A 24,022-nucleotide genomic window follows, 5' to 3' on the forward strand; every position below is an offset into this window, starting at 1 on the left:
TATGGAACTCTTTTGCAATAGAGATAGCAAGATACCTAGCAAAATTGTAGATGCACATATAAATAGATTACTTTTGTACATAGGTTTTGAATAGGTAATAATTAGAGGCCTTAATTTAGGAAGTATATTTTAAATTGCCTAATTCACCCACTCTTAGGTGTCGCGACCCATTCATTAAGCATCAATGAAATTTTAAAGAGAATAAACATGGACCTTCAAGACTATAATTGATTCCTTTGCAATGGTTGGATTGAAGAAGCCATAGATTGTCTCTTCATTAGCTAGACATTCTCTTAGTCTTGCTAGGAGTCCATACATTTGATGAATAACATCAAGCTAGACCTAAGAACTCAAATCAATCAACTTTTGTCATGGAGGTCATCCTTATTCTTTCCTAGTTGTCTAGATACCCGAAAAAAAATAAAATTTCAAACAAGAGTCTTTTTTAGTCTAGAGTTGTAGATCCAACTCATTTTCTGAAGTGCTCATGCTATCTTAATGTTGCAAAAGAAGTAATTATCCAAGGATTCAAGAATTGTTAAATAATATATCTTGATTTGTAGAGCATGGATTCTTTATTTTCTTCTCTTTGTTTCTTTTTCCTAGTTGGCTCTATAGCCCCCTACACCCCTCTTGTTTGTGCGTCTGTACTTATTTTCAATCATGTTTCATCCCTATTAAGTTCTTTCTAGTAGGGGCAAACCCATCTCGTTTTATTAAAAAAGGGAGAGAGAGGATGAGGAGCGGATAGAGAGGTGGAGGCAATGTTATGGGCGAGTGTGATCAAGAGGATTCGAAGAAGATATTTTCTTCTACCGTGCATAGTAAACAAGATTATGTGGTGAACTAAGACCATTAAAACTGGATCGAACATTAGAAAATTTTTAGGCAACATGGACACTTTCTCCTCGTGTGGAGTCTATATAAGCAGTAGGTATTGTATTTGAAAGCATCTAGGTCCTTAGTGGTTCATTGATCAATGGTGAACCTGATTATTGTTACTAACATGTGTCTTGTCGTGGCAATTTAAGTTAGGTAGTAATAAAGGTAATTGTTTAGGCAATCACTGATTTTCATGCCCCTAAGTATGGATTTCGTCTTGGTTTTTTAAAGGATGGATGACAATGTTAAGAATGGACTAGTGTAAAGTGTCGATTCAGTTAAGAGACACTTAGAGTAGTTTAATACTTTTTTCTTTTAACTCTACTATAGTGGGAGGTACGAACTAGTAGCTTGACCTAGGTGAGTCTAATAAGTTTATTGCATCGCGCACTAGTTGTCTTTGCTCTTGGTAGCTCAGATGATACAAAAAATATTTGGAACAAATCCCATTTCACAAAGGTGTCAAAATCGGAAGTGTTTGTGAAGTTTTAGAGGCATTGGACCCTAAGAAACATGGTTATCCGACCAATCTAAACGACCCGACACCTCCATGTGAAATGTCAACAAAGGCATGATCGTCGGACCCTATGAACAAGCTTGTCGGACAAATAATGACGAGCCTGACAATTTGTGAAAATAGACCAGCGAGCTCTATGTTGCGCTGAACTTGTCCGGCGAGGCCAACGGACAAAATAGTGCAACTATAGCAGCTAGGGTTCTTTCTATAGGATCCTCGGACTCTATGAACAGGGTGCTCCGTGGACGATTGGTTTGTGGTCCTACGCTCTCCATATAGAGTGATCAGATAGGTTTTGTGAATTTCGTGAATTATATAGAATTATTAGGTAGTTGCCAAAAAAACTTTAGGGTCTCTACAAATCTAGGATCTGTTTAGATACATGTCACTTGTTACTAGTTGGTGGTAACGATTACACAAGTTAGCTATAACCACCTCGTGGCTAATAACTAGTTAGAGATTTGGCTAAAAAATAACATATGTATCAGTCCTTCTGTTTGGATTTACTAGAACTGATTTTTAACTAGTTAATAATATCCTCATGTACCTAAACATGCTCTTATCTAATGATACGAACGAGTGCCACGTGAACTAGCATGGGCATAATAGTTGTATGGCTTGTGGCAGTTCCCTATTGTGCATGCATCACAAGGCATTTGATTGCCCAACGGCTAAAACGACACTGGAGCGTGGGAAAGAATACCCAAAGTATATATATATATATATATATATATATATATATATATATATATATATATATATATATATATATATATAATATCGTCCAGTGAGAGCTAGGTGTAAAGATTGGGTCCCTCTGCTAAGGATATGTTACTATATGAACTTGTTAAATTCTTCAGTACTATTTTTTCTTTCGTGGTCGGTAGTCGTATATATAAGGGCATTTTTGGAAGCACCCAGTTTTTAATAAATTGGCTTATGGAAATTGGTGTAGTTCTAAACATATCAGTTTATGCGTTAGTTTATAGAAACTGGATTCCCGGTTTCTTAAAAAACCAAGAAGTCACCTTCTCCTAGCTAAAATATAAAAAACAGTTTCTTAAAAATTGTCTTACTTCCAAATAGAACCTAAATTACTGAGGTAGTATTATAAGTATGCATATACATGCCGTCCTAAATTTACCGTGTTATTTTTTGTTTAAACTGAGCACGGAATATCGGCTAGATTCCTAACAATCTGTGTACTCATAGCTAGCTAGCTAGGACCGAGCCGTTTGGGCGGCGCGTGGGGTGCAAGTGCAATTGTGCAATTACGCAATGTCAACGCCTCCCCCCGTTGCATTATTGCCCTAAACAAAAGCAGGGATCGGCATTATGCCAATCCTCCGTCGTCCGGGTCTCTCGGGCTCTCGGCCTGTGCCTGCCTGCCGCAACGGCCGCGGACACGTAGACGGTGACGTGGCGTGGCGTGGGGGCCGGCTGCCTTCATCCCCGTCTCGCCCTATATCATCTCATCTCATCTATAAAACCCCCCCGCCGACCCAGCACGCACAACCAACTGCTTGTATCGCGGATATCGATCTCTGTTTCGTTTATTTGCTGCTACCAAGTCAATTCGATCCAGTCGTCTCAATCGTCCAGCGTACCCACGCGCGCGGCGGCGGCGGATCGCTGGTGGTAGTAGCTAGGTAGTAACTCTCTTAGCTAAGGCGGCAGCAGCACCGGCCCACGCGGCGGCGGACCGATCGGTCGTCGTCGTCGGAGATATACAGATGGCGGCGGCCGCCATGTGCCCGGGGCCGATGAAGGCGACGTCGCAGGGGGCGTTCCAGGGCGAGAACCCGCTGGACTACGCGCTGCCGCTGGCCATCCTGCAGATCTGCCTGGTCGTCGTCGTCACCCGCGGCCTCGCCTACCTGCTCCGCCCGCTGCGCCAGCCCCGCGTCATCGCCGAGATCATCGTGAGTACCCTACCCTTTCCCCCCGGCTCGCTCCCTCGTTATACATGCGCGCATGCATGCATGCATGCATGCATGAATCTCCGGCTGGCGGCGGCGGCGGCGGCGCGGCTCTTTCCCCGTTCCAATCCATGTTCCCACCCGCGCGCTCCGCCCGGCTCCGCCGCCCCGGCTATTCCATCCACCACTCTCGCTCTCCTGTTCCATTTTTTCTCGCGGCCGGTCGTTGTTGTCCTCGTCCTCGTCCTCGTCCTCGCGGAGGGCGGACGGGAGGACCCTCCTCCCGCGCGCGCCCGCCCGGCTGGATCGGTTGGGCAGTGGTGGTGGACTAGTCCCCCGCCCTCTTTGGAGTAACGAAGTTCACAACGAACAGCGATGTCCCGCCGGAGTCCCGCGTCCAGGCTGACTTCGTGGGTTCCTACTATACTACCTACGCGGCACGCCGCGGCACGCCGGCCGGACGGTCGTGTCCACGCCGTTGTTATGTTTTAGTTGGTATAACGGTTGCAAGAACTGCGGCACGCGCGCGTACGTCGTGACGGCACTACCGGTAGAATTTTCTTGGTCTCGCCATCCCTAGAGCTTGGTGAGGTAGCACTAGCAGCTGTACTTGGTACATGGACACACATGCAGACTGCATGATGCCATGCGTACGCCGAATTGATGGATCATCGGCAACGGCAACGGCAACGGCAAGGGCGCGGGGGAAGCATATGCATATCCGGCCCGGATCCTCAGGAATCACCGAATCAGGATAGGCTGGCCGGCCGGATCTCACATACCCCCTTCTGCTGCTGCTGCGCGGATTCTCCTCCTCAGAGATCGGATCGACACCTCCGGCCATCAAACTCCCAAATCCCAGTTATGTTGCGTTATAAACCCCTTAATTAGCTAGCTCGCCACACGCGCCTGACATCGACTACTCAGTGGCCTTGCTCCTTTTGACTATCTGACACGTACGTAGTTCCCCACACGTCCACACGACGACTCATATGTTGTGTTATATAAAATTAACATGGTCTATGATTAATTTGATAACACGCGTAAAACGTAAAACACAGAGTTACTGGCAGGTAGTATCCATAACACTAGAATATAAATAGATCTGAACTAACACTAATGTATAAAAGAAATAATCGACAACAGATCTAACCATAAGATCGTCGTCACAATAAAGAAAAAATGCAGATTTACTTATATCAATTTGCACGAGTGATAACAAGGGACCCGATCGAACGTGCGTGGAGCACTTCCCAGAAACCTTATTCGCCGGCACCCGTGCAGGTCGGCAAAACACCGACGTTGGTTCGAAGACACCGCCCTCCCTTGATCTGCTGCACGGCAGGGTAGAGAAGCGACGACACGGAGAGAAGAGAATGAGAAGGTGAGTCGGTTGCTGTGTCGTGTGCCCTTCGGCTAAAAGACCCCTCCCCTTTATAGAGGGTCGCAACAACTTGACATGTTTGATCGGCTAAATTCCATGAACCACACTTGGGAATTTGTCTCATGTGAAGAGTCAGGAACACTCCCACATATAAGTTCGTTCTCTCCTATCTAGATGAACAATATGAGACTAAAATCCTATATTGTCTCTGCACATCACCTTGACTTCCTTTTGAATTGAGCCACACATTAGTGAGCCTAATTTCAACATGTTGTACATACACACACTGAACTGGTCAAATAAGTGAACGAGGGCTGGTTTCTAGGCATGGTTCATCGTCTATCTATCTCAGCAACAAGTGACCTTCGCTTCTATACTGTCTTGTTTCTTTCTATTCTAGTCACCAAAGTCAACGCCAGTCTATACACGTATACACGGAGGAGGGTAGTATCCACACCACAGCAGCAATAGCTGTGTACACAAAAACAGGACACGCGGCCGGGCTGTTTTTTTTAATGTGCATTATTGTGCGCGAGGAAATGTGGTAGACTTGCTTCACGCATGGAGTAATACATGCGTGCATGTCCACCTCTGCCAACCTCTACCATTGACCCGCTGAGATTGCGTGATCAGGAAAAAGAATCACTGGGGCAGGCAGTTGTTTCCTGCTTCTTTTCTTTCTACCATCGTCAGCTTGATACCTTATTGATTAGGAAACTAGTTAGTCACGTACAGTTCTAGACTTAGGACAAGTCCTTTTTTTCTTAAATAAATTTGAGCAAACTAATGATACCATGATTTTTATATATCTTCTAATATGGTTACCATAGAAATACATTTTATACTTAGTCTACTAACGATATTTATTTTAATACCATGATTAGTTTTAAATTCGTTGTCAAATGATAATTTCGTCTTTTTGTTATGGACTTAATATGTACGTGCAAGATATACTACTCTAGTTTTTTTTTACATGTTCTGACGACTTTGCCTGGAATGGATCATGTATGATGCAGGGAGGAATCCTGCTAGGCCCGTCGGCGCTGGGGCGGAGCCACAGGTTCCTGCACGCCGTGTTCCCGGCCCAGAGCATGACGGTGCTGGACACGCTGGCCAACATCGGCCTGCTCTTCTTCCTCTTCCTCGTGGGCCTCGAGCTGGACATCTCCGCCATCCGCCGCACCGGCAAGAAGGCCCTGGCCATCGCGCTGGCCGGCATCAGCGCGCCGTTCGCGCTCGGCATCGGCACGTCGTTCGCGTTCCGCGCCACCATCGTCAAGGGCACGCCGCAGGGGCCCTTCCTCGTCTTCATGGGCGTGGCGCTCTCCATCACCGCGTTCCCGGTGCTGGCCCGCATCCTCGCCGAGCTCAAGCTGCTGACCACGGACCTCGGCCGCATGGCCATGTCCGCCGCAGCGGTCAACGACGTCGCCGCCTGGATCCTCCTGGCGCTCGCCATCGCCCTCTCGGGCTCCGGCTCGCCCATCGTCTCGCTGTGGGTGCTGCTCACCGCCGCTGGATTTGTCGTTGCTGTCTCGCTCTTCCTTCGCCCGGTGCTGGCCTGGATGGCGCGCCGCTCCCCCGAGGGCGAGCCGGTCAAGGAGGTCTACATCTGCGCCACCCTCGCCATCGTGCTCGCCGCCGGCTTCGTCACCGACACCATCGGCATCCATGCCCTGTTCGGCGCCTTCATGGTGGGGATCGTGGTCCCCAAGGACGGGCCTTTCGCCGGCGTCCTCATCGAGAAGGTGGAGGACCTCATCTCGGGGCTCCTCCTCCCGCTCTACTTCGTCTCCAGCGGGCTCAAGACCGACGTGGCCACCATCAAGGGCGCCAAGTCCTGGGGCCTGCTCGTGCTCGTCATCGCTAACGCGTGCCTCGGCAAGATCGGCGGCACGGTGATCACGTCCCTGCTCGTCAAGATCCCCGTCCGCGAGGCCGTCACGCTCGGCTTCCTCATGAACACCAAGGGGCTCGTGGAGCTCATCGTCCTCAACATCGGCCGCGACCGCAAGGTGCTGAACGACGAGGCGTTCGCCATCCTGGTGCTCATGGCGCTCTTCACCACCTTCATCACGACGCCCATCGTGATGGCCATCTACAAGCCGGCGCGGCGGGCGGTGCCCTACAAGCGCCGCACGGTGGAGTGCGCGGCGGGCGACGCGGACGGCGAGCTGCGCGTGTTGGCCTGCTTCCACACCAACCGCCACATCCCCACGCTGCTGAACCTGGTGGAGGCGTCCAGGGGCACCGCGCGCCGCCGCCTCACCATGTACGCAATGCACCTGGTGGAGCTCTCGGAGCGGTCGTCGGCCATCAGCCTGGTACAGCGCGCGCGCCGCGACGGCATGCCCTTTTTCAGCGGCGGCAAGGAGCAGCGGGCGGAGCAGGTGGTGGTGGCGTTCGAGGCGTTCCAGCAGCTGAGCTCCGTGCGGGTGCGCGCCATGACGGCCATCTCGGACCTGGACACCATCCACCGCGACGTCATCGACAGCGCCGCCGACAAGCGCGCCGCCATCGTGGTGATGCCGTACCACCGGGCGCTCGGCCACGACGGCTCCTTCGCGTCGCTGGGGTCGGCGTACCACGCCGTCAACAAGCGCGTGCTCCGCGAGGCGCCCTGCTCGGTCGCCATCCTCGTGGACCGCGGCCTCGGCGGGCACGCCCAGGTGTCGGCCAAGAACGTGTCCTTCTCCGTCGCCGTGCTCTTCTTCGGCGGGCCGGACGACCGCGAGGCGCTGGCCTACGCGACGCGCATGGCCGAGCACCCGGGCGTCGCCGTGACGCTGGCCAGGTTGCAGCCGAGCCGACCGCCGCTGCTGGACGAGGCCGAGAGCGCGGCCGACGAGGCCGCGGTGGAGGCGTTCAAGGCCAGGGTCGGGGCCGTGAAGGACGGGTCGGTGCGGTTCGAGGAGCCGGAGGCGTGCACCAGGGAGCAGGTGCTGGAGACCATCGAGTCGCTGTCCGGGTTCAACGTGTTCGTGGTGGGGCGGATGCCGCCGGTGGCGCCGCTGGTGGAGAGGCCCGACGAGCTGGGCCCCGTCGGGAGCTACCTGGTGTCGCCCGAGTTCAGGACGTCGGCGTCCGTGCTGGTGATCAAGAGGTACGACCCGGCCACGAACCCCAAGAGCAAGAGGTTCGACCCCAAGGCGGGGCCGCCGGTGGCGACGGAGGAGGACGTGCTGGACGAGGAGATGGGGATGGGGCGCGCCACCGTGGTGCCCGTGTGATGCAAAATTTCGCCGATGAGCGACATGGCGTGCATGAGTAGGTGCACGTACAGTACATACGACGAGCTGCATGCGCTCGCTGGCACGCGCTGAGGTGTGACGCGTATCGCCACCGACGGACGACGTGCGACCTTATTGAATGAAGTGTATATAATATATATTATTGGGACATACGTACATGCATGCCGCGCCCTTTGTTGGCTAGCTATATAACTAATATTTAGTCTATCTATCTTTACTGCTCTATTAAGAAGGGAGTGTCAGCGTCCACAGTTAAGGTGCCCCCGCCTCCCCCGTGCGTGCCCCCGCCTCCCCCCAGTCCGCCCACGCCGCGAGCACCCGCCTCCCCCCGCGCGTGCCCCCGCCTCCCCCCAGTCCGCCCACGCCGCGAGGCCCCGCGCCGCCGTGATTCCCTCCCCACGCTCGCGCCGCGTCCGCAGTGACCGTACCCCTCTCCCCCCTCCGCAACCGCGACCGCCGCCGCCCCCACGCAACAGCCACCGTCCAGCTCCCTCCTTGCCCTCCATTTGTGACCGCACAATCTCCAAGAAATAGATCACGATAGGCCACCGCTCTGTGAATCATCTAGGCCCCTTTGATAATGTTTTGGTAATTAATGACAACTACTTGTGGACTAACGATTCTTGGAGAAATAAGAATGCAGGGTTGGACCACATAGAAATGAAATGTTGAAGAGTCATACGCATTGGTTGTGGATCAGATGAAGGCAAAGGTATAATATAGGTTTTACTTTTGCCGGTCTTGAGGAGTTTAGAGAAGATACCTGACCGGATTAGTAGGCTAGATAGCCGTACTATTAAGAGGGGTCAATGACTTAGATCTGTGTAAAACTTAGTGCCTCATAGAGCATCAAGTAGTTGCATTTGCATGAGGACTAACAGCGCTTCTCATTTCGTAAGTTAAAATGTTCATTCAAAAGCTTGTTTGAAACTTGAGAAGTCTTGGTCGCGCGGACTGTCCGGCCCTTGGGGGCGGACCGTCCGCGATCCTCCAGAGGGTCCGAGGTTTGACCATTTGTATTGACTCTATGCTCTTTTGCACTGCGGACCGTCCGGGCCTTAGGGCCGGACCGTCCGCAGTCCTGACCAGAGGAAGGTGGCTTCGGGTCAGTCCCTGAATTATAGCCGGACGGTCCGCCTGTGAGGCGCGGACGGTCCGCATGTGTCTAACTCGTTTTTGGACAGGGACTGTGTGTTTTTATAGATTTGTACTACGGACGGTTCGGGGGACCAGTCCGGACAGTACTGGCTCAGGTCGCGGACGGTCCGGGATTTATAGCCGGACGGTCCGCATGTGTTAACTCCGTTTGATCCGAGGCTCGGGTGTTTGAAATTGCCAGGTCGCGGACGGTCCGGCCTTGAAGGGCGGACTGTCCGGACCCACCTTTTTGAGTCTGCTCTGACATGTTTCAACGGTCATTATAGCCGTTATGGTGTACGGCGGACCGTCCGGCCCTAGGGCGCGGACGGTCCGCGTGTGCGCAGAACTGCCCCCTTTTGCACATAACGGTTGGTTTTAGATGGGGGACTATAAATAGAAGGGTTGCTCGTGTGTGAGACCTCTCTTGGCCATTCCTTGCACACATTGAGCTCATTTGTGATCCTCCAACTCACTCTCTCACACTCTTTGCTTGAGATTGCATTCTAGTGAGAGATTGAGGGTTCCTAGTGCATTTGCATCATTTGGTGATTCTTGAGGCACTAGGTGGTACACCGAGCAAGCGTCGTTGGCTTGTTACTCTTGGAGGTTGCCGCCTCCTAGACGGCTCGGGTGATTGTCTCCGTCGAGCTCTCCAAGAAGATTGTGGAGAAGCCGCGGTGTTGATTGTGAGGGGTTCGCGCCTACCTCGCCGGAGCGGCAAAGGTGACATTAGTGGAATCGAGGTATTGAGTGATTTCTTGTCCACTTGGCTCAAAGATCAAGTCGTGTCTTGATAGAGGAGCAAGTGAGAGCTTGAAGTCCACCTCAACGTGGATTAGGGGTGATCGGCAAATCACCGATACCACGGGATAAATTTCGGTGTCTATTCCTTCTAGCATTACTTATTGCCTTGCAATTGATTAGAGTTTTGCTTATTGTTCTTCAAGTATTCAATCTCCGTAGTTGTCTTTCATACATTGTTTACTTATTGACACTAGTAAATTTATTTCTCTTGTTGTATTGATTAAATTTACTTAGTATTGTTGTTTTTAGTCAAAACCGTCTATTCACCCCCCCTCTAGCCGGTGTCCTAGATCCTACAAGTGGTATCAGAGCCGAGGACTCCATTGTTTGTGGATCTAATCATCCCGGAGTGGGACAAAATGGCTAGTAACAACAATGTGCACATTGGGAAGCCACCGCACTTTGATGGAAACAATTATGATTATTGGAAAATAAGAATGTCAATGCATCTTAGAGCAATGGGTGGAAAAATTTGGCCAATTGTTAGAGATGGATTCGTTGTATTGAAGGAAGATGAACCATCCGTTAGTGATAATGAGAATATCCTCACAAATGATCAAGCCATGAATGTCTTTTATGATGCTCTTGATATAAATGAGTTCAATCGTATCAAGAATCTCACAACCGCTCATGAGATTTGGGTAAAACTAATGGAAATTCATGAAGGAACTACAATTGTGAAGAGTGCCAAACTATATGTGTGCAAAGGGAAGTTTGAGCAATTTATTATGAAAGAAGATGAGAGTGTATCCGATATGTTCAATCGATTGAATGAGATTGTAAATGAACTCAAAGGACTTGGTTTTAATGTACCGGATGTGGATTTCACACACAAGTTCCTTAGATCACTTCCGGAGAAATATGAGACTATTGTGACAATGCTAGTAAGGAGTGATCTATCTACAACCTCTCCAACCGAAGTATTGGGAGAAATTCTCACTCAAGATATATTTAAGAAGTCACAAGCCGATGCTTTAAGTTTGGCAAAGAAGGTGAAAAATGAATCTATTGCTCTCAAAGCCAAGGCCTCAAAGGCAATTGAAAAGGAAGATAGCAATGATGAAGAAAATGGAAGTGAGAGTGATGGTGACATGGCTTTATTTGTAAGGAAATTCAATAAATTCATGAAGATGAAAAGAGGTCAACCTAGAAGAGGTCAAACATCTAGAAGAAATGCTTTCAATGATAGAAAATGTTTTGAGTGTGGGGAACCCGGTCACATTGCCATGAATTGTCCAAGCAAGAAGAAGAAGGGCAAAGATGAAAGTGACAAGAAGAAAAAGAAATACTATAACAAGAAGAAAGATGGCAAAGCCTACTTAGTTGAATGGGACTCGGATGATAGCTCGGATGATGATGATGATGACACCTCATCCAAGCTTAATGCCGGAATTGCCATCAAGGAAGCTCCCTCACTCTTCTCATCTCCCCATTGTCTCATGGCAAAGGGAGATGCTAAGGTAAAAATCATCACCGATTTAAATGATATAATTGATGATGATGATATCGATGATGTTGATGATGATGGCTATTCATATGATGATCTTGTTAGAATGTTAGGTGAGGCCGATGACTACATGCACAAAGAAAAAGAAAAATTTAAGGCCTTGAAGGAATTGTATAAAAACCTCCAAGTGTCTTTTGAGGAGCTCAAGACCTCTCACAATGACCTCAAAGAAAATTGTGAGAAGCTTGCGGATGCTCAAAAATCATCTATTGTGCATGAAGTTGAGGTGGTCACTAAGGATGTTGGAGTCACTTGTGACTTACTTGATAGTCTTACAAGTGAACCACTACCTACTAACTCTATTTGTGATAAATGCAAAATCTCTCTCAATGATAATATTGCTCTTGATGAATCAAAAATTATTGTTGAGAATGAAGTGTTAGTGGATAGAATAAGTACTCTAACTCATGACCTAGAAAAGGCATATGGTGGTAAGAAGAATTTGGATTTCATATTGGGAAGTCAACGATGCTCTCTTAACCGTGAAGGTCTTGGATATGTTCCCAAGAAAGGAAAGAATGCTTTTGTAAAGCAAAAGACATTGTTTGTGAAAGAATGTGACAAAGCGTGTCACGAGTGTCACAAAAAGGGACATGTTAAGAAAAATTGTCCCAAGTTCAAACATGTATCCTCCACTTGTTTTGAGCATTGTTATGTTCTTTCTCATAATGCAAAAGGTGTTCATGCTAAATTTGTTGGTACTTCAATTGTTGGAAACAAAAAGAAAGCTATTTGGGTGCCAAAGACCTTGGTCACTAACATCCAAGGACCCAAGCAAGTTTGGGTACCTAAAAGAGATTGATTTCCTTTTGTAGGTAAACTACAAGGCGGGAGGGAATCATTGGGTGTTGGATAGTGGATGTACTCAACACATGACCGGGGATATGAAGATGTTTACACAAATGAGTGATGAAGATTGCTCAAATTATGATAGTATCACATTTGGAGATAATCGTAAAGGAAAGGTTAAAGGTTTGGGTAAAATTGCTATTTCAAATGATCATTCTATATCAAATGTGCTATTGGTTGAGTCTTTAAATTTTAATTTACTTTCCGTAGCTCAATTATGTGATTTAGGATTTTGTTGCAATTTCACGGTTGAAGATGTTATTATCTCTAGTGTTGATGGTAGCAATCTTAAATTTAAAGGTTTTAGACATGAAAATCTTTATCTTGTTGATTTCTCATCTAATGAGGCAAAGCTCACAACTTGCTTATTTTCAAAAGCTTCACTAGGTTGGTTATGGCATAGAAGACTTGGTCATGTTGGGATGAAGCAACTCAATCGGTTAACCAAGCATGACTTAGTTCGAGGCTTAAAAGATGTGAAGTTTGAAAAGAACAAATTGTGTAGCTCTTGTCAAGCCGGTAAGCAAGTGGCAAATACTCATCCAAATAAAAGTCAAATGTCCACTCATCGACCTTTGGAATTACTTCACATGGATTTATTTGGGCCCACATCTTTTGTAAGTATTGGTGGTAATTCTTATTGTCTTGTGATTGTGGATGACTATTCAAGATTTACTTGGGTTTATTTTCTACGAGACAAATCCAATGTGTTTGAAACATTCAAGTCATTTGCTATATTGGCTCAAAATCAATTTGACTTCGACATCAAAAAGGTTAGAAGTGACAATGGGTCGGAATTCAAAAACGCAAGAATTGATCAATATTGTGATGACAAGGGTATCAAACATGAATTCTCTTCCAAATATACCCCGGAACAAAACGGTATTGTTGAAAGAAAGAATAGAACTCTTATTGATATGGCAAGGTCTATGTTAGCGGAATATAATATATCGGATTCTTATTGGGCCGAGGCAATAAATACCGCTTGTCATTCATCAAATAGACTATATTGTCACAAGCTCTTGAAGAAAACTCCATATGAATTGCTCATTGGTAGAAAGCCAAATATCTCATATTTTAGGGTATTCGGTTGCAAATGTTATATTTTAAGAAAGGGAAGCCGGCTTTCTAAATTTGAGAAGAAATGTGATGAGGGTTTTCTTCTTGGATATTCATCAAATAGTAAGGCTTATAGAGTCTTCAACAAAACTCATGGTATTATTGAGGAAGCATATGATGTTGAATTCGATGAAACAAATGGGTCTCAAGATGAGAGTGAAAATCTCGATGATGTTGGGGGAACTCAATTGATAAATGCAATGAAAACAATGGCCATTGGTGAAATAAAACCAAAAGAAGATGATGATGAAAATAGTGTGGTTGTCATTCCCTCATCTTCAACTATAAATGAGGAAGATCACCAAAGCCAACAACTCAATGAAACCATTGATACTCGTGATCAAGGTACTTCAAGACCTCCAATTCCTCCTAATGCTTCAACAAGCAATTATCAAACGGTATCAAGAATTCATCATTCCATTGTGAAGGATCACCCGGTTGATCAAATTGTGGGTGATATTAGTAAGGGTGTTCAAACTCGCTCTCGCATAGCTTCGTTTTGTGAACATTTCTCTTTTGTATCTTGTGTGGAACCTAACCTTGTAGATGAAGCTCTACTTGATGTTGATTGGGTGAATGCAATGCATGAAGAATTAAATAACTTCGCTCGAAATGAAGTTTGGGAGCTTGTTGAGAGACCAAAGAACCACAATGTTATTGGTACAAAATGGGTATTTCGCAACAAGCACAATGAAGATGGTGTGGTAGTAAGAAACAAGGCAAGATTAGTTGCACAAGGATATACTCAAATTGAAGGATTGGATTTTGGGGAGACATTTGCTCCCGTAGCAAGATTAGAAGCAATCCGGATTCTACTTGCTTATGCTTGTGCACACAATATCAAGCTCTACCAAATGGATGTAAAGAGTGCCTTTCTAAATGGTAAGATTAGTGAACTAGTGTATGTTGAACAACCTCCCGGTTTTGAGGACCCCAAAAGACCTAACCATGTGTTCAAGCTTTCTAAAGCTCTCTATGGGCTTAAGCAAGCTCCACGCGCTTGGTATGAAAGGCTTAGGGATTTCTTGCTTTCCAAAGACTTCAAAATTGGGAAGGTTGACACTACTCTATTTACTAAAAGAATTGGCAAAGATTTATTTGTTTGTCAAATCTACGTTGATGATATCATTTTTGGATCTACTAATGATTTATTTTGTGAGGAGTTCGGAAAAATGATGTCAAAGGAATTTGAAATGTCTATGATAGGTGAATTGAGCTTCTTTCTTGGCCTTCAAATCAAACAATTGAAAGATGGAATTTTTATAAGTCAATCAAAATATTTGAAGGACATGCTCAAGAAGTTTGGTTTAGAAAATGCTAAGCCTATCAAGACTCCAATGGCAACAAATGGTCATCTAGACTTAGATGAAGGAGGTACTATAGTTGATCAAAAACTTTATCGTTCAATAATTGGTAGTTTGCTTTATATTACCGCATCTAGGCCCGATGTTATGTTTAGTGTATGCATGTGTGCTCGATTTCAAGCTTCTCCTAGAGAGATTCACTTGAAGGCCGCTAAAAGAATTCTAAGATATTTGAAGTATACTCCCAATATTGGTCTATGGTATCCCAAGGGTGCTCAATTTGAATTAATTGGATATTCGGATTCGGACTATGCGGGGTGCAAAGTTGATAGAAAAAGCACCTCCGGTTGTTGTCAATTTCTTGGTAGATCTCTTGTTTCATGGTCTTCTAAGAAACAAAATTCGGTTGCTCTATCTACCGCCGAGGCGGAATATATATCGGCCGGAAATTGTTGTGCTCAACTATTATGGATGAAACAAACCTTATTGGACTATGGAATTATTTTCAAGAACGTGCCCCTCATGTGTGATAATGAGAGTGCGGTAAAATTGGCTACCAATCCGGTCCAACACTCAAGAACCAAGCATATTGATATACAGCATCACTTCTTAAGAGATCATGTTGGCAAGGGAGATATCTCTATTTATTCCATTGGCACCGATGATCAATTAGCAGACATTTTTACAAAACCATTGGATGAAACAAGATTTTGTTCTCTAAGAAGTGAAATGAATGTGATCGATATCTCAAATGTGACTTGAAGTTGATCACACATGTGTCGTCTTGCATCTCGGGTCTAAGTAGGCTCTTTATGCTATTTATTTGGTATTATTTGTGCATTTTTCATTTCTAATTGCTCTAGATAGTTTAATTCAAAAATCTTGCATTACTCCATTACATCATAAGTATATGCATGCATACCAACTCTTGGATTGGTCAAAATGTCCATATATGAGCACCAATTCGGATTCGGAATTCAAAATCAGAAAGTGGGCAGAGATTGGCAAAATGAGTATCAGGCCGCGGACCGTCCGCCCATGGACCGCGGACCGTCCGCAGCATCAGGTAATGGACAGTCCGAGCAGCCTCGCAGACTGTCTGAGGTCATCAGGGCGCGGACCGTCCGCCGCCCCCGCGCGGACCGTCCGCGACAGGGCAGAAAAAGGAACCGAGCCCGCAGACTTGCCAGTTGTGCCTATTCGGTTGTTCTCTCTTGCTCTCCACTCGCTATATCCTCTCTTGTGTCGAGTGTGCGCGGACCGTGAAGTGAAGTTGCGTGCGGACAGTCCGACAGCTTGCAGCAACATTCCCTCAACATGTCTTCATCACGGTATTTTCAAATCTTGTGGATTTAATCAAATTTCATCAACTTTGAGATTATTTGGGTTTCTTCTCTGATCTGAAATTGAGCAGTGGATTTCAAAATCTGATTGGTGGGATTGATAGTTCTCCCCAATATCAATGCTATGCAAAATTTTGAACTTGTTTTGCTGGGTATTATCTGCGAAAACATCAAATTGAACTCTTGTGGCGGCTAGGGTTCTTGGAGTCGCCCCTGGTCGGTCGCGGACCGTCCGCCCGGTGGACGCGGACCGTCCGGGCCTCTGGCGCGGACAGTCCGGCCCCCTAGCGCGGACCGTCCGGACCCTGGCAGAGCATTACCATTTCATTCCTTTTTCTAAGTGGTGTTTGGTAGCAATTATTTATCTATGGATGTCTGTCACCTTGTTGCAGTGGTTTTGGTGGTCTCCGCAAGAAACTTGCAGGTCGCTTTAAATCCAAGCGCCCTCGTGGCAATGATGATGACTATACACCTACCACTGATTCAGAGGCCCAATCCTCAGCTGGGGGCACTGAATCCATGGATGCTGAAGATTTTCTTCATGTTCACCCTGATTATCCCATTGATATCCAAGGATGGACTTACCCCAAGCGGCGATTTTCTATGGCTGAGTACTGCTCTAGACGGACTGTGAACCAGTATGCTCTGCCATCAGATACAAATATTCAGTTTTTCCACACTCAGCTGCAGTTTGATGTCTTTTGGGGCACCCTGGTGGATACCAACTTTCATAAGCATCAGGTGATTGATTGGTCCTTTGTCACACCCGGTTTTAGAAGGCAAACCGAATGCGAACCATGTACGTGCCAGGATCAGTTATTCACGTACACAGCAGTTACATAATATGGACATCATCACACAGTGCTCAAAATAGTATTAAAAAGGGATAATAGTCGATTACATCATACGTCTGAGACGTCCATATAGTCCTTACAATAAATCAAAGTGCGGAAAAGAAACGTAGATAACCGCGGCCTTCACAGGCAGCCGACTGGGGGTTGCCGCTAACCCACACCTAGAACTCGTCGTAATCTTGGAACTCCTGGAAGTCTCCTTCCACAGCTTCATCTTCGCCTGAGCAGTGGTTGCAATGCTGACAACCTGGGGGGGGTTTGGTGTGTAGAGCAAGGGTGAGTACACATCAACATACTCAGCAAGTATCCTGTTTGGCTGTAGTGGACTAGCTTTATGTGGGGATAAGTCAAGCAGTTGCTTTTAGTTGGTCAGATTATTATTTACTAGTGGAAAGCCAAGTTTTAGCATTAACCCAAGTTATTAACCCGATGTACCCTTTCCAAACGGAAAGAATACCACTTACCAGCACCATAATCATAACCAGAACCATCAATCTCATAACCACCTGTACCACAATGTCTCTGATCAAGTACCACTAATCACTGGAGCTCCCTTGGCCGCTCATAACCGCGAGCACGGCTGATATATCAGTTTCATAACACTCTGCAGAGGTTGTGCACTTTACCCACAAGCCGTGATTCCCTCTTGCCTCGGGCCGATCAAACCCTTAAACACTACCAAGGTGAATAGGCAGGGTTTCACTACGTAGCCTTTACAAAGATTCCCCGGGGCTGTAGCCACCCGTTAGGTTTCCTAAATGCACCGCACTCCTCCCCAAGGGGCGAACCCAAACTTGGCAGAGCGAGCCGCATACACCGAGCCCCATTGACGGCACGACGGCTAAGTGAACTACACCCCGGATCCTCTAATTATTCAGCTAAGGGCACCCCATTCCACCCTCATGGTTGCACTGTTTTCCCGGGCGGTCATCCATAGAACAGGTCCTTACGGAGAGGCACTCGAGAAACCGCTCGAGTCCCCTTGAAAACCACAAGTATAATCATAAAGAAGAACGGGAAAACAGCGTATCATAGATAATCACATCATGTTCATTGATTAGAGTTGAGCAATAGCATCAGACTAAGTAGTAATAATCCGACCCAAATAGGTAAACAAGGACATGGATAACAAAAGCTAGTCAATCCTTAGGTATAAACGTGTAATGCGGGAGGTGAATTAAAGAATGAATAGGACATAGATAGGTCAAAGGACACTTGCCTCCACCAACCGACTGCTGCTCAGGGGCTTCTCCTGCGAATTCCTCGGGCTCTTCGACCGGATCGTTCTCTATGCGAGCGCAAACATACATACATGCATCCACATATTTAATACAAAAGAACAGTACACCATACAAGATAACAAATAAAGCGAATATGCATCAAGTATGACATTCGATAACGCATTTGTTATGGTTAGAAAGAAACGGGGAAAGGTCTCGCAGGGGGTTAAATCTTATGCACTAATGACACAATTGGTTTTTAACAAAATAATTCTGTTATATATATTTATATATACTGATGGAAACCTAATCACTTTTAGTTGATCAACATTGCACAGGGTAAACAATTAACTACGTGAATCAATAACATAACGGAATTTTAAATTAAACTTCCTATTTTCCCATAGCATGAACAGTGATTAGCCTACTTAAAATACAGTAATTATGATCACAGAAAGTAAATAAAATAAAATAAAAAAAATAAAAAAAAAACAGAAGGGGGGGGCGGTTGAACCGGCCCTAGGGCGGTTGAACCGGCCCTAGGCGGGGCGCGGGCGCGGGCGCGGCCGGGGCTGGCCGGGCGGCTGAGCCGCTGAGCCGGCCGGTTGAACCGGCGGCCAGGCGGGCGCGGGGGGGGGGGGGGGGGTCGGGCTGGGCGGCCGAGCGGGCGGCCACAGGCTGGCCGGGGGGCCAGGCGCGCGGGCTGGGGGGCGGCCGGGAGCCGGCTGGGCGCGGCCGAGGGCCGGCCAGCGGCCACGGCGGGGCGGGGGACGGCCGGCGCGGACAGGGGGCGGCCGGGCCTTGGCCGGGCAGGGAGGGGGGGAGGGGAGGGGAGAGAGGGAGGAGGGAGAGAGAGAGGAGGGGGGGCTCACCGGTGTCGGGGATCGACGGCGAGGGGCGGCCGGCGGCAGGGGGCGGCGCGGCGACCTAGGGCAGGGGGCGGGTAGGGGGTAGGGGCGGCGGCTTAGGTGGGGAGGGAGAAAATGAGGGGGGAGAGGGAGAGGGTTAGGGAATAAGGGAAAGAGGGGGGGGGGCGGCTGGGCCTATTGGGCCCAAGGGGGGGGCGCGCAGGGGCCTGGGCCGGCCGGGGTCGGCCCACGGCGCGGGAGAGAGAGAAAAAGAGGAGAGAAAAAGAGAGGGAGAAAAAAGAAAGAAAAGATCTTCTCCACATTTTCGAAATCCGATCTTTCTACATGAATGCAATTGCGCTTTCAAAGCAATCAAAAGAAATGCAAGGGCGGCATGGTGCATCAAACAACATAAAGTATTTAGGGTTTTTCCTTACACGGGAATTCCAAACCGAATCCCGCTTAGAACTTTGGAAAAGGTCAAGGTTTAGCGAAGGGAAAAAGAAAAGGAAAAGGTAACGCCCGAATTTTGGCGAGTAAAGAAAAGAAAAAAAATTCGACTGCAAAATTCGGGGCGTTACAAACCTATCCCCCTTAAAAGAATCTCGCCCTCGAGATTCAGGGCTGGCTAGCAAAGAGCTCTGGGTACTTGGCCATCAAATCATCTTCACGCTCCCAGGTTGCTTCTTCCTCAGAGTGGTGACTCCATCTGACTTTGCACATTCTGACGGTCTTCCTTCGGGTGACTCTATCTGCAACCTCAAGGATCTGAGCTGGCTTCTCAACATAGGTCAAGTCCTCCTGGACTTCCAGACCTTCCACTGGCAACTGCTCTTCCGGCACACGCAAGCACTTCTTCAACTGAGACACATGAAAGACATCATGCACAGCAGACAAATTCTCTGGCAAACTGAGCTGATAAGCCACTTCTCCTCGTCTTGCAAGAATCTGATACGGACCAATGTAGCGGGGTGCTAGCTTGCCTTTCACTCCGAACCTTCTGACTCCTCTGATCGGTGACACTTTCAGATAAACAAAGTCTCCGACTTCGAAACTCAGCTCTCTTCTTCTTGTGTCTGCATAGCTTCGCTGCCTTGATTGCGCTATCTTCAGATTCTCTCGGACCATCTTGATGTTCTCTTCGGCTTCAAGCAAAATATCTGGCCCAAACACCTGCTTCTCTCCAGGCTGATCCCATTGCAACGGAGTTCTGCAACTCCTTCCATACAGCGCTTGAAACGGTGACATCTTCAAACTGGCCTGATAACTGTTGTTATAGGAAAACTCTGCATAAGGCAATCGCTTGTCCCATCCGGACTGATCTTGCAACGCACAGGCTCTCAACATATCTTCAAGAATTTGATTGGTTCTTTCAGTCTGACCATCTGTCTGCGGGTGATAAGCTGAACTGAAATTCAGATGCGTGCCCAAGGCTTCATGCAACTGCTGCCAGAAATGAGAGGTGAACTGCGTTCCTCTGTCTGACACTATCTTCTTTGGCACACCATGAAGACAGACGATCCGAGACATATACAATTCTGCCAATACTGCACTGTTGTAGTTGGTCTTGACAGGTATGAAGTGGGCTGACTTGGTCAAGCGGTCCACTACTACCCAAATGGAATCGTAGCCGGCTCGAGTGCGAGGCAATCCGACTATGAAATCCATACCAATTTCATCCCATTTCCACTGAGGGATCTGCAACGGTTGCAACAATCCAGCTGGTCTCTGGTGTTCTGCCTTAATTCTTCGACAACTATCGCACATAGCCACATGCTCTGCGATTTCTCTTTTCATTCCGTACCACCAGAATTTCTTCTTCAGATCCTGATACATCTTCTCACTGCCAGGGTGAATCGAATAAGCTGTCTCATGAGCTTCCTTAAGAATCAACTCCCGAATAGACTGGACATTGGGAACACACAAGCGGTCTTTGAACCATACCACACCTTCTGCATCTTCTCGAAAGTCTTTGCCTCTGCCATCTAGAATCAATCGCCGAATCTCACTGATCTTCTCATCATTTTTCTGCGCTTCTTTGATTTCACGCTCCAAGGTAGGTTCCAATTCAACTGTGACTCCTCGCGAATTGTTCAGAAATCCGAGACTCAACCTGTCAAACTCCTTGGCCAACTCATAAGGCATCGGGCGAGCAACCATCAGATTGACTTGACTCTTTCTGCTCAGAGCATCTGCCACTACGTTTGCTTTGCCTGGATGGTAATGAATCTCCAACTCATAGTCTTTGATCAATTCTAACCATCTTCGTTGCCTCATGTTCAATTCTGACTGAGTGAATATGTACTTCAGACTCTTGTGGTCTGTGTAAACATCACATTTCTGTCCATACAGATAGTGCCTCCATGTCTTCAGTGCGTGAACCACTGCTGCCAACTCTAGATCATGGATTGGGTAGTTCTTCTCATGAACCTTCAACTGTCGGGACGAGTAAGCCACAACTCTTCCCTCTTGCATCAACACACATCCCAAACCTGTGTAACAAGCATCGCAATACACCGAGAAGGGCTTGTGCACATCAGGCAAGACTAGGACAGGCGCTGTTGTCAACTTCTCTTTCAGCGCTTCAAAGGCCTCTTGGCATTTCTGGGTCCACTTGAACTCAACCTTGTTGCCTAGCAACGCTGTCATTGGCTTCGCAATCTTCGAAAACCCTTCAATGAATCGCCGATAATATCCGGCCATTCCAATGAAGCTCTTGATTCCTCGAGCATCCGTTGGCGCTTTCCAGTTTAGAATGTCTGCCACTTTCTTCGGATCCACAGCCAATCCTTCTTTGTTGATTATGTGACCCAAGAACAGGACTTCACTGATCCAGAACTCACACTTGCTCAACTTTGCATACAACTGGTGCTCTCGCAATCTCTGCAATACCATCCTCAAATGATCTGCATGCTCTTCTTCACTTTGAGAATAAACCAGAATGTCATCAATGAATACCACCACGAACTTATCAAGATAATCCATGAATACACTGTTCATCAAGTTCATGAAGAATGCTGGCGCATTGGTCAAACCAAAAGACATCACTGTGAACTCATATAAACCATACTTGGTAATGAATGCCGTCTTCGGAATGTCCGAAGGTCGGATCCTGAGCTGATGATAACCTGACCTCAGATCGATCTTGGAGAACACACTGGCTCCTCTCAACTGGTCGAACAGATCTTCTATTCTGGGCAAAGGATACTTGTTCTTGATCGTGACCTCATTCAAAGCTCGATAATCAATACACATCCTCTTGGTACCATCTTTCTTTTCTACGAACAAGACAGGGGCGGCCCAAGGCGAGGTGCTTGGCCGGATGTAACCTTTCTCTGACAGCTCATCAATTTGCTTCTTAAGTTCATCCAACTCTGGTCCAGATATTCTGTAAGCTCTCTTGAAGATAGGGGCGGTTCCAGGAAGAAGCTCTATAGCAAATTCAACTTTCCGCTCTGGTGGCATACCCGGTAAATCCTTTGGAAACACATCTGGGAATTCAGACACAACCTTGATACTCTCAATTGGGTCTGCTTCACTGCTATCGACAGCCATCTGATAACAACTTCCTTTCTTTGGCTCAGGCGGGACTAACCCGGTCACCACTTCCTCTCCTAGTGGGGACACCAACTTGATTGTCCTTTTATCACAACTGATAACTGCCTGATACTTATCTAACCAATTCATCCCTAGGATGACATCTATTCCCTGAGTACCCATTACTATAAGGTTGGCGGGAAATGCTATCCCCCTTATTTTCACACTTATATTCAAACAAATGCTATCAGCTCGAATTCTACCACCAGCTGAGTCAATTTGAATAGGGGTTGACATGGTAGTAATTGGAAGATTATGTGCTTCTACCCATGATGCAGTAATGAAAGAATGTGTTGCTCCAGTATCAAATAACACTTCTGCAATATGGGAATCGACTGGGAACATACCTACTGTCATGTCGGGGGTCTCCTGAACTGCTTCAGCCTCCAAGTGGTTCAGTCTTCCATGATTATAGCGCTGCTGAGAGCGGTTGCCTGCTCCAGGCTGAGACACATTCTGCTTTGCTGGGGCATTGGGGCCTGACTGCTGCTGGGCTGCCTTCTTCGGACATTGCATCACCCAATGGCCTTGCTCTCCACAGTGGAAACATGCCCTGTTTCCAACCTGAGCTGGTGCTGCCTGACTGTTCTGCTGATTTGCTGGGGCAGGAAGACGAGGTGCTTGCTGATTCTGCTTCTGAAACTGACCTCCTGACTGATTGCTCTGACGGTTCTGGTACTGATTCTGAGGGTACTGCCTTTGGAACTGCTGATACTGCTGACGCTGCTGATGCTGCTGAGATGGACGCTGGTTCTGCCTGAACTGCTGAGGTTGATTGCCTGAGAAACGGGGACGGCTGCTGCTTCCAGGCTGGGGTCCACTGATCTTGCGCTTACGATCTTCCATCTCCTTACGCTTCCTTTCTGTCATGACTGCTCTGTCAATCAGGTGCTGGAATGTCGGGAAGGTGTGGTTCATCAGCTGATACTGCAGAGGGTCAACCAAGCCTCTCAGGAAACGGTACTGTCGCTTGGCGTCGGTGTTGACATCTTCAGGAGCATAGCGAGACAATTGCAGAAACCTGTCTCGATACTCACTGACAGACGATGACCCTTGCTTAAGGGCCAGGAACTCCTCCTTCTTCACTGTCATCAGACCTGCAGGGACATGGTACTGACGAAAGCTACCTCTGAATTCTTCCCAGGTGATGGTGTCGGGGTTGGCATGGGTGGCGAGGTAAGACTCCCACCATGACTGGGCTGCTCCTCTCAACAGACGGGGACCATACAAGACTTTCTCCCGGTCATCGCACTGAGCGGTATGCAACTCCCGCTCCACAGTGCGCAGCCAATCTTCAGCATCCATGGGGTCAGAAGAGTGAGCGAACGTTGGTGGATGACCTCTCATGAATTCAGCACGCTTGTCTCTAGGCATCTGAGGCATCTGAGGCTGGGGTGGTGCTTGCTGCTGCTGCTGCTGCTGAATGGCGGCCAGAGTCTGACCGATGGCTTGAACTGCCTGAGTCTGCATCAGAAACATCTGCT

General features: G+C 47.6%; 1 protein-coding gene across 1 annotated transcript; it reads left to right on the top strand.

Annotated features, from left to right (window-relative positions):
- The first annotated feature begins 2,888 nt into the window (after positions 1 to 2,888).
- On the top strand, positions 2,889 to 8,178 carry LOC109939170 (cation/H(+) antiporter 19). Its single transcript, XM_008663849.4, has 2 exons — positions 2,889 to 3,321; positions 5,719 to 8,178. Exons 1-2 carry the CDS (start codon positions 3,133 to 3,135, stop codon positions 7,930 to 7,932), a joined length of 2,403 nt encoding a protein of 800 aa, XP_008662071.1. The 5' UTR covers positions 2,889 to 3,132; the 3' UTR covers positions 7,933 to 8,178.
- Positions 8,179 to 24,022: the final 15,844 nt, after the last annotated feature.

The sequence above is a fragment of the Zea mays genome, chromosome 1 (genome assembly GCF_902167145.1).
Source record: "Zea mays cultivar B73 chromosome 1, Zm-B73-REFERENCE-NAM-5.0, whole genome shotgun sequence".
In the NCBI taxonomy this organism is placed as follows: Eukaryota; Viridiplantae; Streptophyta; class Magnoliopsida; order Poales; family Poaceae; genus Zea; species Zea mays.

Bases quoted from the DNA above. Each gene is read 5' to 3' on its own strand.
- LOC109939170 (XM_008663849.4), top strand. From the start codon at position 3,133: ATGGCGGCGGCCGCCATGTGCCCGGGGCCGATGAAGGCGACGTCGCAG. The intron at 3,322-5,718 runs GTGAGTACCCTA...TGTATGATGCAG, and splicing joins GCGTCATCGCCGAGATCATC to GGAGGAATCCTGCTAGGCCC.